This window comes from Podarcis pityusensis, assembly GCF_964106645.2.
Source record: "Podarcis pityusensis genome assembly, chromosome: 1".
In the NCBI taxonomy this organism is placed as follows: Eukaryota; Metazoa; Chordata; class Lepidosauria; order Squamata; family Lacertidae; genus Podarcis; species Podarcis pityusensis.
This window is the reverse complement of record NC_138028.1, coordinates 139,586,036-139,603,826: the sequence shown is the minus strand read 5'-3', so window position 1 is coordinate 139,603,826 and position 17,791 is coordinate 139,586,036. Positions and strand designations below refer to the sequence as shown.

At 41.3% G+C, this 17,791-nt stretch overlaps 1 protein-coding gene across 11 annotated transcripts in view; it reads right to left on the bottom strand.

Moving 5' to 3' along the window:
- Window positions 1–789: 789 nt before the first annotated feature.
- The window catches only part of UNC80 (unc-80 homolog, NALCN channel complex subunit), a 176,971-nt gene continuing 159,969 nt past the window's right edge, over window positions 790–17,791 (bottom strand). For 7 of the 11 annotated variants that reach the window (XM_081014940.1, XM_081014944.1, XM_081014943.1 and 4 more), the window contains 6 exons: window positions 17,640–17,778; window positions 13,760–13,816; window positions 9,951–10,032; window positions 9,133–9,244; window positions 7,342–7,553; window positions 790–4,886 (listed from right to left, as the gene is read on the bottom strand). In XM_081014940.1, coding sequence (XP_080871066.1) covers window positions 4,617–4,886; window positions 7,342–7,553; window positions 9,133–9,244; window positions 9,951–10,032; window positions 13,760–13,816; window positions 17,640–17,778 — 872 coding nt within the window. In that variant the 3' untranslated portion in view covers window positions 790–4,616. The remainder of the gene's footprint in view (window positions 4,887–7,341; window positions 7,554–9,132; window positions 9,245–9,950; window positions 10,033–13,759; window positions 13,817–17,639; window positions 17,779–17,791) is intronic. The other 4 variants (XM_081014947.1, XM_081014948.1, XM_081014942.1 and 1 more) reach the window with 2 other exon arrangements.

The following is a 17,791-nucleotide window of genomic DNA, read 5'->3' as shown; positions in this document are numbered from 1 at the left end:
TCCTGATGTTTAGTTGGAATCTCCTTTCTTGTCCTTTGAAGCCATTGGTTCGGGTCCTAGCCTAAGGGGGAAATGGCATTTGTACAGATGATACTTGTTTGCTTCTTATCGACTGTAGCATTCGAAGCAGCAGACATTGGGGGAGGGGGGAAGACTTGGAATTGGCTTGTTTATGCCTAATATAGAGACTCAATCCCTGTCTGACCTTCCAGTAAATGAGACTAGATTATTGTTACAGGTAAATCCTTGCCTTCCAAGCTTGTTCAGTTGAGCAACGTTACATGTGCTGTGCGAGTTACTCTACTCACCCATTTATCTTACAAGTAGCGCACTGGCACAGGCGACAGCATGCTAAGTGGGCACACAAAGTTGTTGATACATGGCAAGTGGCATATATTTTTTCCCTGGATTATTTTCCCATCCATTTGTTAAAGTCTAATTTCATAGATCTGGACTGGAAGATGTACAACTGCACAAAGCCTGTCAGCCAGGTGTGCTTGTTCACTGTGGGTCAACAGACTTGGCTTTGTGCCATCCTGGGACTATAAAAATGGAGGGTGCAGGGGAAAGGGGTATCAAGCACATAGCAGATCACAGTACGTTTGGTGTGATGCATCATAAATTGTGAAGGTCTGTATAGTCATTTATACTGAAACAGAATACATGCAATAACTCCCTCCAAAAATGATTCACAAAATAATTTCATAACCATGGCAAGTGGTATGAATATTGAAAACACCAACTCTGAAAAATATACCATTATGAACAGAAATGTCTTCAAACAAAAACATTTGTAGAGAACTTTTATTATTTATTCATATTCAAACATTAGACTACTGTAATCTTTCATAAACATAATTCAGACATCTTTATGCTTCATCTTTGGTCATTTGGCACACATTGCAGATCTAGAACATTTCAGCTCTGTATCTTTACATCCCATAGTTTAAAATGATTCTATCTTCTCAGTGGGCTTCATTTTTCTGGTTAACATTAAAAATTCATTTTAACTGGGTACGAATTCCTAATTTCATGGTTGGCTTCATGGTTTGTATAAACAAATATTTTAATAAAAGTATCTCGATTTCAAATATTCTCCCTTAATATCTAACATGGCAAGATAGCCCTTCCTTCACTTCCATATGTAACATTTGTCAATAACATTTGTCAATAAACATTCTCCTGACTGCCCTGAGATCATTTACTAACAGTATACTAACAGTATAATCTGGTGTTATTAAAAGGAGTCGACTTTCCTTTCCCTTTATATTTTTACATATCTCTTTGGCAATGCAAGTGTCAAAATAAATTGTATTAAAGCTTAACAATTTTAATGAATATTTACAGGGAACGCCCCGTTTTAAAAATTTGGAGGGAAACAGCTTACTTGTTCTTATAACACTAGTGGAATTCTGATTTTTATGCCAATTTTTTCTTTGCTAAAATATATTGGCAAAATTCTCTAGAAATTAAAACCATTTCAAGTCTCAACAGCTTTTCTTTAAAATCTTGCAGCAGCATTCTTAAAAATACATCCCTTGACATTCTTATACATATAATGTACACATAAACACATATACAAATATTTTTGACATTCAGCACAGCTACGATCATATGTAGAAAAGACAATTGTAAAACAATGATCATACTGAAGATTTCCAATACAGTAATGCTCCCTTTTTATAAAACTGGACTGGGACTGGGCACTGCTTGAAAAGCTATGAGGAGGCACATGTTGAAGAGGAAATTTACAGTAAACTTCAAGGCTGTAATCTCATAACTTGGTATGACAGTCTTTTAGAAAGGGGGACTTTGTGATTCGTAACAATATCAATGACAGCAAGTTAATGTAAAAAGTTGAAGCAACCAAACTTTACTGAACACTGACAGACAGTTGTTTTTTTACAACACAGATCATTTTTTGAACACTACATATATATAAGGCCTCTAACACTAAGGAAGCAGCATAGTTTTTCTTCACAGCAGAATATACTTGTCACTTATCAATATACTGGAAAAAGCACAATGTCTGTTAAGAGCACATCTGTATGCACCTTTAGTCAGTACAGTGTGCCTAATAGGACATAGATATACACTTGAAAAACAGGCGTGCTCAGGATTTCAATAAACTGCTTAAGCAGCAGGCTTGCTGAACCACAAGACTGATGTTATTTTAAAGTCACTAATGTAATTTTAAAATTGCAACTTAAAAAAGACAGAAATTAAAACAAGAACACCACAATAGGGATATTTACGAGTTCTCATTATGGCTTGCTAAAATGTATTCAATACCGTACAACTGGTAATGATGAAGATACTAAGTTTTATGAACACTGGCTTTTATATAGTGAATCACAGTATTTTCTATTCTTAAAACTATGATCAGGTGAAATACTTATTGCACATACAGATAAATACTCCCTTTACCTAAATTAGTATGTCATTACTGAAAACATTTCCCTAAAAATCTTTGTAAAATACAGGTATATGCTTGTTGTCTGCATTGTCATTTCCATATTGTAGTCACGTAATGTGCACTAATAAATGAATAAATTTAACCATAAAGAAATCCTCAGTGGACCAGAAATTATAGGTTTGAAATATCAATTAATATTTTTTTAATTAAAATATTTCATTTGTAGTTCAGAAAATGTTTTCCACACATGGGATGGAATCTAACAAAGTGTGAGGGACCTCCCTTTCCTCCTCTCCCCTCTGCAAATCCTTGTTCACCAGACATCCAGAGCAGATTGATTCATGGGGAAGGAGAGGAATGAGGAGTCCCAACGCATAAGCAGGAGTCACTTGTGCACAGCCACCCATGATTCCCAAAGGAAAAGCAAATCCAACATACAGTACTTCTACTGCAGGGCAGACTGTACCACTGCTCTGATGTCACAACAAGAAAAAGTAGTAGAACCTATTTCACAGTGCAGTGTTATCTCTATTCAGAATTAAGTCCTATTGAATTGAGTGCTGCTTACTCCCAAATAAGTTGGGGTAGGATTGCAGCCTCAGCTTGCTAAAAGGTCCATACACTTTGTTATTTGTTTTTACATTACAGTTCTTATAATGCATGTAGAATAAAATAACTCTGTTGACCATGATCATGCTCTTAAAAACGTGTTCCCTGATTAGGAGGGATACAAGCTGGGAAACAGAGTGCTGCTTCCTGAACTTTCCCATTCAAATCTCATTGAATCCAATGAGGAAGCCACCCTATGAATAGATCAAATTATCACTTTAATTAATAACATGTAAAAAGTGACACACAAATTCTCTGTGAAAAAGGCTTGGTACAGAGGCTTGGTTTGGTTTAAAGTGACAGGAGTGATGCAGCGCTTTTTTCCTGCATAGTTTCAGAAACCATTCTCAGCTATTTATGAAATATATATAATTTAAGCTTAGCCTTCTGGAAAGGTATTTTGGTAACCATACATATGGCTGGCACAATAAATCCATGTTAGAAACCTGTAAACAAATTAATTTACATCAACTTAATGACATCAGAAAATGTTATTCCCCTACTTGAAAATTAATGCTTACATTCATTCTTTCATTCATTGAGTCTAGATTGCAAATCATCCATGATTTTAGATGAATAAGCTTCAAAGAGAGGTATAATTCAATACATTTCACACTGAGAATCACAGATACCTGCAGATTCATATAAGTGTATGTGAAAATAAATCTTCACTTCACACTCCCAGTGTGCAAAAATACTTGTTACGTACACATAAACTCTTGGTTTTTTATGTAGATTATATTAATGGAAATACAGATGCAACTATAAGTGTAGCATTAAGATGCACACACTTTCCTGCTGTTTTTATATTCAGGTTGTTTAAACATTCAAAGCAGGATATTTAGTATAATTTACAGAACACTTGCTACAGTGTTTCACAACTCTGTATAGCGGTATCATTTTTTCCATTCCGTATTGTCCACATTTAGTTTTCAAGAGAGTGAAAAGAGTTTATATTTCAGATAGAGTAAGTGTAAACAAGGAACAGAGATCACCCAAAATATTCCTCTGAACTTTGTTTGGTGGTTAATATTCTGATGCTAACAGGTATTAATAATACCATCATAAAGCATTCTGCAGTTCTATCTCTAGTAATTATGTCTCTGATGAGTATACTGAGTGTGTGTGTGTGTGTGTGTGTGTGTGTGTGTGTGTGTGTATATATATATATATATATATATATATATATATATATATTTCTCTCTATTTTCTGAAATTACAAAAATAAACTTTAGATTTAGATTACTATATTAAGGTGGATAACCTCCAAAAATATAGTTCTCTATTTCTGCCTGGCATTTGTTATGTAACTTAGAGAAGCTAAAGAGTGCTAAAGATGTTGTGAATCAGTTCTGTGCCTAGGAAGGTTCCAGTGATAATCTCTTCCTCTATTTTATGGTGTGCCCTGAGTCCACTTAGATCTGTTCAAAGCTGCAGCTTATTTTCTAAGATATATTGGCCCAACTTTACCAATAGGATACTAGATGTGTTCCACATGTTCATAAAGTGCTCCTTTACATATCTCTAGAAGAATAGGAAGACCAGAGGAAGATCTCTCATTCCTCTGGTGTACTACCTGCTGCTTCCCAAGTCAAACATGAGACTCATCCAGGTCAATACCAGTCTGTCCCACCTCAACCTGCATGTAGCTGAACTGGCTGGAAAGTAGGGGATTCTCTGTCCCATTGTCTTCACTAATGTGAAGGACAGTGTCTTCATGCTGCAGTAAACTGGTGGTTTCAAGGCCTGCAAAATCCTCAGTGTCAGAAAGTTCTGTGGGTGGAGGGGTACTGTGAGCTGGTGCTGGCTTTTGCTCCACATTCTCGTCCTTTTTTTTATCCTCAGCAGAAGCCATCACATTCTGAAATGAAGAAAGGTTATTGCAGATAAACATTACCCTGCAACTATCCTTAAAATGGTCAAATTCCAATGGCTGCAATCCAACCCCCAGCCGCCCTCGTGGGTGACAAGGCTGCACACACATCTGAAACCCTGCCACTTATGTTGCTGGCCAGGGTGAAAAGTGGGGCAGGCATATTGTGAGCTGACTCCGCAATAAGACCTGGACCAGTCTTGATGCCATTGCATGATGGCAGCAAGGACAGCTCAGCCCCTCTCTGCACCTGGAATGCCCTGGTTTGGGGTGGCCACTTTGGGGGTCCTGCCACATTCAGTGAGCAAAACAGGTCACTCCATGCTGGAAGAGTGATGCTGGTGCCAACGGACCTTGACACCTCAAATTTCAGTGGGGCCCTGTGCAATGCCAAAATCCAGTATCCTGCTCCGCCTCTCACTTTCCATTGGACTTCATAGCTGTGGTGCCTGCTGAGGCAGCCCAGGAGCACTGGGCCTGGTGCAACAGTACTGTGTTGATATTTTGCTCTTTGTGTCCTGGACTGTATGGATTTCTGTGGGATTATTAGACATTTTGTAGGGACTGTAATGTCACTTTTGTAAGTCGTTTTAGAAATACAAGAGACTGGGGAATTAACATTTGAGAGGTTCCCATGCATTACTGTAACTAGATAAATAATAAAATATATATTTATGGAAATATATTCAAATATGTGCACAAAGAGAGGAAAGGCATAAGGGAACAGAAAGAACAGAGGACTATCTTAAGATACAGTGAGAAAATAAATAGCAAACGTATGCAGAGTAGGGGTGGGCAAATATGTCAATCTCAGTTTCTCCCAGTTTATAATTTTTCCAGTATGATGTTCAATTTTCCATATTTCTGTATCAGTTTGCATTTTTTAAAAGTCCTCATGAAAATTTGCCAGCATCTTTGTGCCAATTTCTCCTCCTACATACATTTACCGTATTTTTTGGACTATAAGACGCACTTTTCCCCCTCCAAAAATGAAGGGGAAATGTGTGTGCGTCCTATGGGGCGAATGCAGACTCCTTGGCTTCAGCGATAGCAACGAGAAGCCTCCGAAGCCTGCGCTCCGGAGGCTTCTCGTTGCTTCCGCTGAAGCCAGGAGAGTCTGCCCTTTGAGGCTGGCGGTGGGGGAAAGCAGCGCTTCCCCCATCACCAGCCCCAGAGGATGGGGGGCAGCGGGAAGGCGCGCGACGCCTTGCCGCTACTCTCCAACCCGGCTTCGAGGCTGGCGGTGGGGAAAGCAGCGCTTCCCCCATCGCCAGCCCCAGAGGATGGGGGGCAGCGGGAAGGCGCGCGACGCCTTGCCGCTACTCTCCAACCCGGCTTCGAGGCTGGCGGTGGGGAAAGCAGCGCTTCCCCCATCGCCAGCCCCAGAGGATGGGGGGCAGTGGGAAGGCGTGCGACACCTTGCCGCTACTCTCCAACCCGGCTTCGAGGCTGGCGGTGGGGAAAGCAGCGCTTCCCCCATCGCCAGCCCCAGAGGATGGGGGGCAGTGGGAAGGCGCGCGACACCTTGCCGCTACTCTCCAACCCGGCTTCGAGGCTGGCGGTGGGGAAAGCAGCGCTTCCCCCATCACCAGCCCCAGAGGATGGGGGGCAGCAGGAAGGCGCGCGACGCCCTCCCGCTACTCTCCAACCCTCCTTTGGGCTTTTGCGGGAGATGGGGGAATTCCCCCACCTCGCGCAAAAGCAGGCAAAAGCCGCGCGCTCTTTAAAGGGGCTCCGCGGCTTCTGCGGGCTTTTCTAGGAGGTGGGGGAATTCCCCCACCTCTTAGAAAAGCCCGCAGGAGCCGCACACGCTTTAAAGAGCGAGCGGCTCTTGGGGGCTTTTCCCCAAGGAGGGAGAAGGGACTGACTGGCCGAGTCAGTCCCTTCTCCCTCCTGCGGGCTTTTGGGGGAGATGGGGGAATTCCCCCACCTCCCGCAAAAGCAGGGAGAAGGTCTTGGAGTAGCGGACAGGCTGCGTGCAGCCTGTCCGCTGCTCCCAGAGCTGCGGGGGGGAAATCATATTTTTTCCCTTGATTTTGCCCCCTGAAAACTAGGTGCGCCCTATGGGCCAGTGCGTCCTATAGGGCGAAAAATACGGTATATGAAATTTTGCCTAATATACACATTTTTGCAAAGCAGTTTCCCCTAAGCTAATGCATTTATGTATTGTCCACTCACAAATATGCATTTATATGCACACTTCGCCATTGTATATGCATTTTTGTACAAATACACATTATTTGGCTGGAGGATTGAATTGCAAGATTCAGGTAGTGTGAATTTCAAAGGATAGCCGTGTTTCAGTTTGCATAGTATTTCAGAAAATGTAAATTTGGTTAGTAAGCCTTTAAATGCAAATTGAATCAAATTTTCCACCATCCCTAATGGGAACAGAAGAATAAGCTGTGACAAGCAAGCAAACACACTTTTCCCAGTAGATTACCTGACTGGAGGAGACTTGACTGTGGAGATCTGCCACAATAACAGCAGGTGAGGGAGGCAGAGTGGATCTGTTTGCAGCTTCCTGCTTGCTACCGTCTGAAGGGCTGCTCTTTTTGCTGCTTTGCTGCTGGGCTGCAATTGGTGCTGGATCCGGCTTTGATGTCAATGCCTCGGATTTAGCTTCAGTGAAGGTTACAGATCGTTTTTGATCAACTGCAGAATTAGACCATAAGCAGCAGTGGATGTACCACCACACGCATTTGAAAATGAATTCTGCAACCATTTCATGGCCTGAATGCCTACCTTCTGCCTAGGAATGGATGAATCTATACCAGACTGACCTGTCCTGGTTCCATAAATGGATGTCTTATGGATATGCTTTATCCCACCCTGTTCCAGATGAGATTTTTTAAAGGGTATTTCCAGGGAAATCCTTTAAAAAAAACCCTGAATAAAAACACTCACGAAAAGACACATGAAAATGAGGAGTGCTTACAAGGTGAACTGGAAGATTATTCTCCAGGTGGCGCAACAGATAGATAGATAGATAGATAGATGATAGATAGATTATATATATATATAGAGAGAGAGAGAGAGAGAGAGAGAGAGAGATATCTCTATGTCTGTCTATCTATTAGTATAGTGCCTTTAAGGAAATTATGTGCAGTTGCTTCTTGCACCATTTAAAAAGTGTTTTGACTTGGTACAGCAGAGGTGCTGCACTTTGAAGCTGGTCAACACAACTTTAGTGTTAAGAAAAGAGAAAGAGCAATCCCTCAGTTCTCCTCAATACAATGATTAAACTGGCCATTAGAAAAGTTCGCCGATCTGCAGACTAAACCACAATTCTGAGACTTGCCCTATGGAATGAATGAGGTGGTGTTCACACCAAAATCTAGCCTGAACTGAAATCCTCTGACATGCCTATTTCCAGCCCCTTGTTTTCAATCAGTAAATCAATCAATTTATTTTTATGTCATCTTTTCATGGAACAGGCCAAGGTGGCTCACAACAAATCAAAACATAATTTGATAATCAGTACAGTAGCACACAGGAAAAAACATCATCATGCTTTGTTCCTGCTCCAGAATGAAAATCTCCAATACAGATTAAAAAAAATATATATATACAGATAGGAAACAATAAATTAGCATCCGGATCCTAAACAAGTTTATTGCAAGTAATTATACAATCTATGTTAATGGAGATAACTTTCACAATAGGAGGAGGAACTTAGGTTACAACTGACCCCCAGATAAATTGCAGAGAATTTCCCTGCCTTTCCTTCAAAGTGTATCACCGAACCACAACATGAATGGAGAGAAATAGTTGGCCAACACTGCCCACCTTTAGATGGCAGTTTGGATTTCTGGACCTACAGCAGCAATGCCATTCCATATCCACAATGAGCACAGCAAACATTATCCCATCTTTTATAAGACATGATCTTATGCTGAATCATATTCTTAAGCTCCACATTTACTCCACACAGGCACACAAGTGGTTGTGTACCTGGATCATTTTCTGATATAGGTGGAAAGTACCATTTTGTTTTTGAGAGGAAGGAGAAGGTAGTAGAGTTTTGGGTGAGCACATAGCACTGCACCTGGGAGAATGCTCAAAATTTGCTTTTGAGGGTTGGAGGACTCTTCAGCAGATTTTATGGGTGTGCAGCAGGCAGTGAGGAAGCTAGCACCCTGTTACATGTGCAGAGGTTCACTAGCTCACCACTGCTTTCCTCACCAGGAGCTTTAAAAAATGAAACCACAGCATTGGAAAAATGTTTCCTTACCAGTTGGTTTTGCTTTGGGCTGTATGCTTCTACGTGTGGTAGAAAGACGTGCACCATGACGGCTGCGAGGTTCCGTCTGTGTTTTCTGACGTGATAAAAGAGGCCTTCTTAGCTGGAAAGCATTGAAGGAACAAAGTTAAAAATACAATAATGTGGTTCTGCAATACATCTCACTTGACAGTAAGCCTGCAACATATGTGGGAGTTATGTTCTGAGGATTGTGCCTAAAGAGCTTAAATCACATATCGTCAAAACCTTTTAGGTTCGATGGCAAGTGGGATTGCCAAAGTCACACCCCTTTTATTTATTATTAATTTTTTGCCGTGCACATAAAGCTGAATGCTCACAAGTTAAATGTGAGCTACTGTATAGCCCTCCCCCCCCCCAGTAGATACATTTATTTTGTTTTCACTATTTGATCTAACAAGGCAGGTGAAAAAAATTGTACCTTTTAGAATTTTACTTGATAATATGAGAACAAGGGAGACACTATTTAATATGGTCTTGTTATTGCTAGGACAGATTAGATAATCTCTCACCATGTCCTGCATTTTTAAAAAAAGTGTCTGAGATTTTTAATGCAGATGATGAAAATGAAATGCAGTGATTAAACATGTGCTCCTAAGGGCTGTACACTCCTCCTTGTTGTCTTGTTGGAACAATGCAATCTCTGCACAGAAACAGGCATACATCACAATCAGTTTCATAAACCCAATGTTTAACATTGATATGGTCTACTTCATTTTCAAGCAAATTCTACTGAACAAAATGTAATCAGTTATTTCATCCAATAGGCTACCAACGTATTATGAACTTACCTGCCTCAAGCCTCTTTTTCTCCCTAATGGTTGCTGTAGAAGAAGATTGTGGTGTCCAGGTTCACTCTGCACGCTTGCTACCCTGTTAAGTGTTAAAAGCATTATCACTACTGTAGAATAACATATACAAGAGACTTGTTTTATTGCAGACGTTGCTAAACATATTGATAAAATCGCTTCCAAGATCACATCACCTCTGAAGGTAACGGGAGAGTATCTGTTAGGTTTGGAATTAGGATATGAAGAGTACTAGGATAAAAAGAGTAATGACATTCAAGAGTAGGCCATATATTGGAAAGTATCAGTCTCACAAACTGAACTCAAAATCATGCAATAATACATCCCATTATACAATGGCCATTCTGCTCCCCATGCCATGAAGGATGAAGGCAAGGATGTCATTTTATGATCCTAATGTCTTTTTTTGTTTGTTTTTTTGCAGACACTAGGCAACAGTTGGAAACACACATTTTCCTTCCTGTTAGATTTTTAATTTACCCCTTAATCATTTCTAATTTTAGTTCAGAAGGTGAATGATGAACACAGTTGACAAAGTATTAATTCATGTCATGGGCACAAGACTTAATGGAAAAAGTTATCACATTGAACACATACTTGCAGGCTCAAGTTTCTTTGTGGATAGTGATTAACATAAGCACTAGTCCTAGAAAAAGCATGATCATGGTCTTCAAAAAATGAATTTAACAGACTCAACAGAAAGCAAATTTTCTGAATTGAGAACAAACATAGTTCCATAATTAAGCAGGCACAAAACCCTACTGCAGCACTCATCTGCAAACTAGAACAATGTCTCCCCGTCTGTTTCCATTACTTTATAGTATAAAGTTTATACCATCCAATAAGAACTGTTCATATAACAGGGAATGCCTGCCAGTATTCTAGTTGAAAGAACAGCAATATGAAGACAATTTCAGTAGTAGATAGTACTTTGCCATTGTCTGATTACATTTTAATTCTGTCCCTTATACATCTCCTTAACAAGCCTTGGCATGCATTATTCAGTATTTGACTTTGAAATAGATTTTGCTGATGTCTGGACTGAAAAAGGCTCCCCACCCCCATCTTCCCTAACTTTGATGGATACTTATGGTTCTTGTTTACTGCAGCTTAAGAAATTGAACCAAATAAAGCAACATTTATAAGTTATCAAAATTCAAATGGTATTGGAGCACATCAGCAACAATAGTGCTATTGATCTTACGCCAGAGGAAGAATTAATGCTTCGTATTTATGTGGTGTATATGTTCTTTGGTCTATCTCTCACCTAGTGCTGGGCAGAAGTCTTCAGTCCAATGATTTTTGCAAGCTTGGGGCATGGGGTGGAGAGATGCTCTTTGAAAATTAATTAATCTTGGGGGAGGGTTTGGAATTTTCAGAGAAGAATCTTAAATATGGAGTGGGTGACCCTTCCAAAATGGTCAAAGGGAATCTCTTTTGCCAAGTTGAAATGTAAGGGTTTAATACAGGGTTGTAACTAAGATGGCAAGGAATAGATCCGTTGGACTCTCTGCACTGTCATACTGGACCCAGGTTGGCTTAGCTCCTCCTAGTGCTTGAAGGAAGGAATGTCATCCCTTCTCAGGAACCTTTTTGCAGCTTGCCCCTGGAAGCAAGCCAAAATAAAGGAAGGAAACACAGGGCCCATAAAGAGAACAGCCACACACTGCATATAGGCACTTCAAACCAATTTAGGTAGCTCAGGCAGGCAGCCGAAATGAGCCACATAGAGTGTGGCCCCTGGGTCTAGTATGACAGCATGAGAAAACAACAGCCCTTCTCTCCCAATGGATCCTGCTAGAGGTAAAGAGTATCACTAAGGAAAATTCCAGCCAAGTGCGGAGACTCTCTCACACAGCATTTGTCCTAGAACAAAATTCTGTAGATGGACCATTAAGAAATAGCTTTAATCCTATCTGTAGCCCTGTCCAGGCACTGAAGAGCTCGCAAGTTGAGAGAACAGTAGGTCCCACCCCTCTGTTGTGTTCCCTGATTATGCAGAGTTCTATGTATATCGCACCAGGGCAGCAGACTCCCTGAAGCAGATCCCCTCCAATCCACAGAGGGTAGCGGAATAAGCGAACAGATCCCTACAGTCTCTACATACAACTCTAATCATGCGATGGCTTTAACACCCAGATATGGCTACTGTACAAAGCTGCAAGCAGGTTGCTTTGGTAGGGAAGACCTGCCTCAGAAGATGCAAGTAAGTAATTTTAAGTAACACTTCAGTGAACTTCCAAAGATTTTGAAACCATCTAGTAAACCACCTGCTAAAAAAAGGTCTCCCATATTATTGAAATTAGTACATGTGACTAAAATGATTAATAGGAACCTGACAGATGCTGCACAGGTTTAATTAATGCATTGCAGCAACTTGTTTGCTGGAAGTGTAACTAAAAACTAAAATTTTGAACTCACTATGTAATAAATATAGCCAGGGATGCCACTTGAGTAAAATATTGGGGGGGGGGGTCATGCATCACATGACGTGGTGCATGAACACCATTTGAAAGGCAATGCCCACTAACTTTTGGGGGCCCTGGCCCCCTCAAATATTTTATTGGGGGGCTGAAGACCCTTCGGCCCCTAGGAGTTGGCTCGTATGAATATAGCTAAACAGTTCCTGACAAATAGTCATTCAGGTCAGGATTCACTTAATGAACCCAGAAAGGCAAAGCAGTGCCCTGTGCAGGGCTTTCTGCTTGCACATTGGGGCTTTCCCTTCTCTCCTACTCCTGTGCCTCTGAAATAAGCTTGGGGGGGGGTGCTGGGGGAACCCCCAGAACAGTGCACAGGAGTGATGGAGTTTGCACAGAAGGAATGCTTGCAATAGCACAATGCTGAATTTCTTCCTCAGGTTCCACATGAAGATCTCCAAAGGATAAAATTCAATAGCTTATATTTTCACGTATTTAAAGGGGTTAGTGAAAAGTTTGGGGTATTTTCCCTAAACCTATCTTCTTGCAGCTTAAAACCTTTCCTTTTGTCTTACCTGGCATCAAAGAAGATGAGAGAACTGTTGACACAGTCTTCAAAGCATTTAAATACTGTTATAATCTATTCAATGAGTTTTTCTATAGTTCCATTTAGTTAAAATGATCCTTTATTCATTATTGTCCTTCTCTTGGTTCCCTGAACTTTGTGTAGCAGTCCAATCCTAACAGTCACTCATCTTAAGAGATCCTACAGCAGCTATGGTATTGTGGCAGCAGTCATTATGAGCTGCATTATGATCTGAATGCCACAACAGGATCAATGGTTAGTATTCTAGCAAGGGCCACCATTACATTACATGGTGTTTAATATATAGCAACAAAAATACTTAAAAATCACTGTCTCCCATTAACACTGATGTGTTATGTATAAATAGAAATAGAGCCCTTTGTTGAGAAGAGAAGAGAAGAGAAGAGAAGGGAAGGGAAGAGAAGGGAAGAGAAGAGAAGAGAAGAGAAGAGAAGACTCTAATCTGATACCTAGTAAAAGCTACAAAGACACAGACCAAGTCCTGCAACAGATAATCTAGGAGTTTGGTGTGACAAGTTTTATTTCACATGGAACTCGCCCCCCCCCCACTTTTTTTTTTTTGCCAATAAAGGTTACTAGTAATCAATAGTCTCAACTGAACTAGGGTTGCTGCACGTTTGACTTGCAGGCCTGATAATCAATGAAGAACAAGGAACAGGAATGGAGGGAGAGAGAACTGAGGATGAGTAAGGAAAGACAGTGAATATAGGGAGCAGGTTGTTCCCAGCACAGACACTGACATACAGGTAGGGTAAACACTGTACCTAGAGAGGCTGCCCTCAGCTGCCAGGCCTTGGGAGTCATCGAGGACATTAGGTTCACTGCAGGAGGGGCGGGGAGGTGAAGCATTTAGGGAAGAAAATATGTTTTTAAAGCATGCAACCGTCTCTGTGTTCAAAGAAAAGAAGTATCAGAAGGATAGTAAAGGGAAAAAATAACAGTAAAGTTGGTCTCAAAGCTGACTCACTGAAGTTAGGGTCAAACTATATTTTTGGTTAATGTGTAGACAGCAACTATATTGTGGTGGTTAAAAATGTAATACAACACATGTTGTATATGTGCACTGGGACAGTGTTTATCCATTACCTACTTAGCTTTTTGTTTGTTTTTAACTGCTAAAATTAGCATTGGGAAAAAGCTCCCATTGGCACCAGCAGCAACTTCCCCTCCCCCAAAGCTACCTGCAGCAGGGTGGTGCAATTTTCATGTGGATCATAAGTGGAAAGAGAAGGATTAAACCTCCCCATTCCCTATAGTTCAGATGAAAATTGGGATCCCACCACACTTTACATTACGTTATTTTTTAAAACCCAGTTATAGTTGCCGACTATCCATTGAACATTATGTGCAGTTTGACCCCTAGAACCAATACCTGGACAGAAGACTTGCTTTTTACTCTAACGGGTGTCCTATAGACAGAAGTTATGATGCAAAGAAATCTCCTGATTTTTACAATACATCACAATTAGGTGGCATTGTAATAAAAGAAATGAGGATGGAGTGATCTTCAAACCCTCGTGTCCCGTTTTTATTCTATTTACTGTCTTTCTTTTCAGACCCCCTTTCTCCTCAACATCATTTTACTGGACAGCATTCCTCTGGACAGCCATGACCGGATAGGCACCAAAGCTTCTCATATGTTTTGGACTCAACCCCCTTCTCATTTTAAACTTACCCATGAGGCCCACTCATTCCAACATTATTTTCCCCACAAGTAAGGAACCCTAAGAGCCTCACACACAGCTGAATGAGGGCGACCAGCTCCTGTAGGTAAGGGTATGTGGAATGGGAGACCAATGTAATATTGGAACCTAAAGAACCTCACTTTCCCCACCACCACCTCCCTGCAAAACATGCATAGGAAAACATAGTTAAACACTAAGCTCCTTTTCTGTAGCTCAGGATGTGGCAATGGGGCAGCCACCTGCACAAATATAATGTGGATCAGTAAGAGCCTGTTCATCTCATACAGTTCTCCTATCAAGGCTTCACTGCTGCAAGATCCTTTGCTTCCATGGGCGTAGCCAGGATTTATGTTAGGGAGGTCAGGACTGGGGGGGGGGGGGGGCAGAACCAAACTATCTGTGATGCAGTTGCTCAGTTAGTTAAGTATTTTTATTTATTTACAGTGGTACCTCAGGTTAAGAACTTCATTCATTCTGGAGGTCTGTTCTTAACCTGAAACTGTTCTTAACCTGAAGCACCACTTTAGCTAATGGGGCCTCCCGCTGCCGCCGCGCCGCCGGAGCACAATTTCTGTTCTCATCCTGAAGCAAAGTTCTTAACCCGAGGTAATATTTCTGGGTTAGCGGAGTCTGTAACCTGAAACGTCTGTAACCCGAGGTACCACTGTACTTGATTTAGGTGGTGCAGCTGCCCTCAGGCTAAGCCCCTGACTGCTTCCATGAAACTTTATGCCTCACCTGCCGCCTTCTGCCAAGCGGCTCTCCCCCCAGGGATGTGTTATCTCTTAACCAAAGGGAGTGCTGTCTGCAATATTAAACCTGATTTTTTTTCCCAGGAGGAAGGCTCAGCCTGCTTCAGAATCTCCTCCTCCTTTGGAACCATGAAGACTCTCCAGGGGACGAGGGCTCTCCTGTTCACTTTGCGTTACAGTAATGCACCATGACCAAAACAGTTGCAAATATTAGTGTGCCTTTACTTTCTCACCAGTTAATCAATTATTTTTTGAGCAATACACCAATTAAACTTTGCAGTTTTAGTAAATATACTTTTCAAACGCTACCAGGCTAATGATGTCATAGCATACAAGTATGATTTACAGTACAGCAAAACATTAGCAGAACTGTTACAAATAGCTTTACAGCTGAACCTAATTTAGGCAAGTTCTTAGGGTGGAAAGCTTATAGCCCTGTCAATAGACAATAACTGCTCTTTCTTTCACATTTGTCAGCCATCAAGGATTGTTTCTGATGACCAAACTAGATGAGACACAGGAGAAATGTGATAAGCATTTCTTGTGCATCCACCAGGGGGGGAACATAAACTGAATCAGGTCCATGGCACTAGGGCAGAGGTCGGCAAACTTTTTCAGCCGTGGGCCGGTCCAGCTTCCCTCAGACCATGTGGTGGGCCAGACTATATGGGGGGGGGGGGAAATGAACAAATTCCTATGCCCCACTAATAACCTAGAGATGCATTTTAAATAAAAAGACACATTCTACTCATGTAAAAACGCACTGATTCCCGGACCGTCCGCGGGCCGGATTGAGAAGGCAATTGGGCCACATCCAGCCCCAGGGTCTTAGGTTGCCTACCCCTGCACTAGGGGAAGGTTTCTCTAAGAGTTTATCCACACTGACCTTTTGCCCCACTCATGCCACACAGGCCAGCACTTTAAAGCACTGCGTTGGGGTTTTCACTCTTTAATGCTGAAGTCCAACAAACAGCAATTCAGCTTTTCTGCAGAATGCCATGTGCTCTGATTCAGCTTGAAAAAGCGAGTTTTCATGGGGAAAGCTCCGGAGCACGGATCATGCCCAGAAAGCGCAGAAGAAAGGTAATTCCGGGAAAGCCCTATTCCTCCCCCGGTGATGTTTTCCCAATTAAAATAAACTTCACAAAGCTGGGGGGTTTTATCTCTCTTAAGGGAAAACATACAGGCACCACTGCTCAACACGTGTATTAAGTGGCCCCAAGAGTGACTGCAAATTGGTATGGATTTCACGTGATGGCAGCATGGTTGCAAAAAGTTTCAGTTTCATGTTGCATTTTTCTGCCTTACTTTTTCACTATGCATAAGCAGTTGAGAGAGAGAAAAACCTGGCTAATTACTGTGTCAATTTATCACCAGGTCAACTGGTTCTCTAGATCCACTGTAAGAAAACAAAACTAGGCTATGGAGGGGGGGATACTGGGGATCAATGTCAATTTATTTTCCAATGATTGCCAAGTGAATATAAAAGTTGGGCTATCGCTGAATTTAAAACCCCAAATTCTCTCTCTCTCTTGCATACACGCCCCCACACACCCATGCACCATGAGCACAGTTAGCTTTTCCTATGTCAGCAGGTATGGGACAGTTCATGGTTACACATTCTTACTGTCTAAAATCTCACTTTACATTTTAAAGTCATCCTAATGTTCTCAATATGCCACACGCCATGGTGCCTAAAGTTCTGTGCAAATGCAACAAAAGAACATTGAGTTCAAAAAGTAGGACCCCTTAGCTGCAGGACTATGGAAGTAGCTCAGATACTTCTCAGCTAGATGGACAGATCTGTCCAAGATAGTGATCCATATGTTTTTATTTTTAAAAAATGTTGCATTCACAAGCACCTTCAGCTGAGGCTCTGATTTAGCAGAACATATCTGTAACTTAGACTAGGTCATGGAATGGAAAGTTAACAAGAACAACAATCTCTCTTCAAATTACCTATTCCTCACTAATAAGTATCAAGGAAAACATGTATAAGTTTCTAATATGTAGGATTAAAACAGTAGTTCCTACACCATACACATTTTAACATAAAGCTAATGTTGCATTGCCTCATTTCTTATTTTATTTGACCTTGTGACAACTCTTCTTCTCCAAACACCCATGTGTTGAACACTATATTATACCTTCATAATTTCTGCTCTTGTGAGAGATGTCAGGAAATGTGAAATAGCCCGTATTGTTACCTTTGGCTGGGTAACATGCCCACCTCAGCCTGAGGTGCAGACATGCTGGAGAGATGGCTGGAGAATCTCCTCCTCCCAATGGCACCCATGAGGTATGCTTCTTGTTCACTTACCACACTGGGCATGCTCACGGAATCATCTAGAGGGGGTAG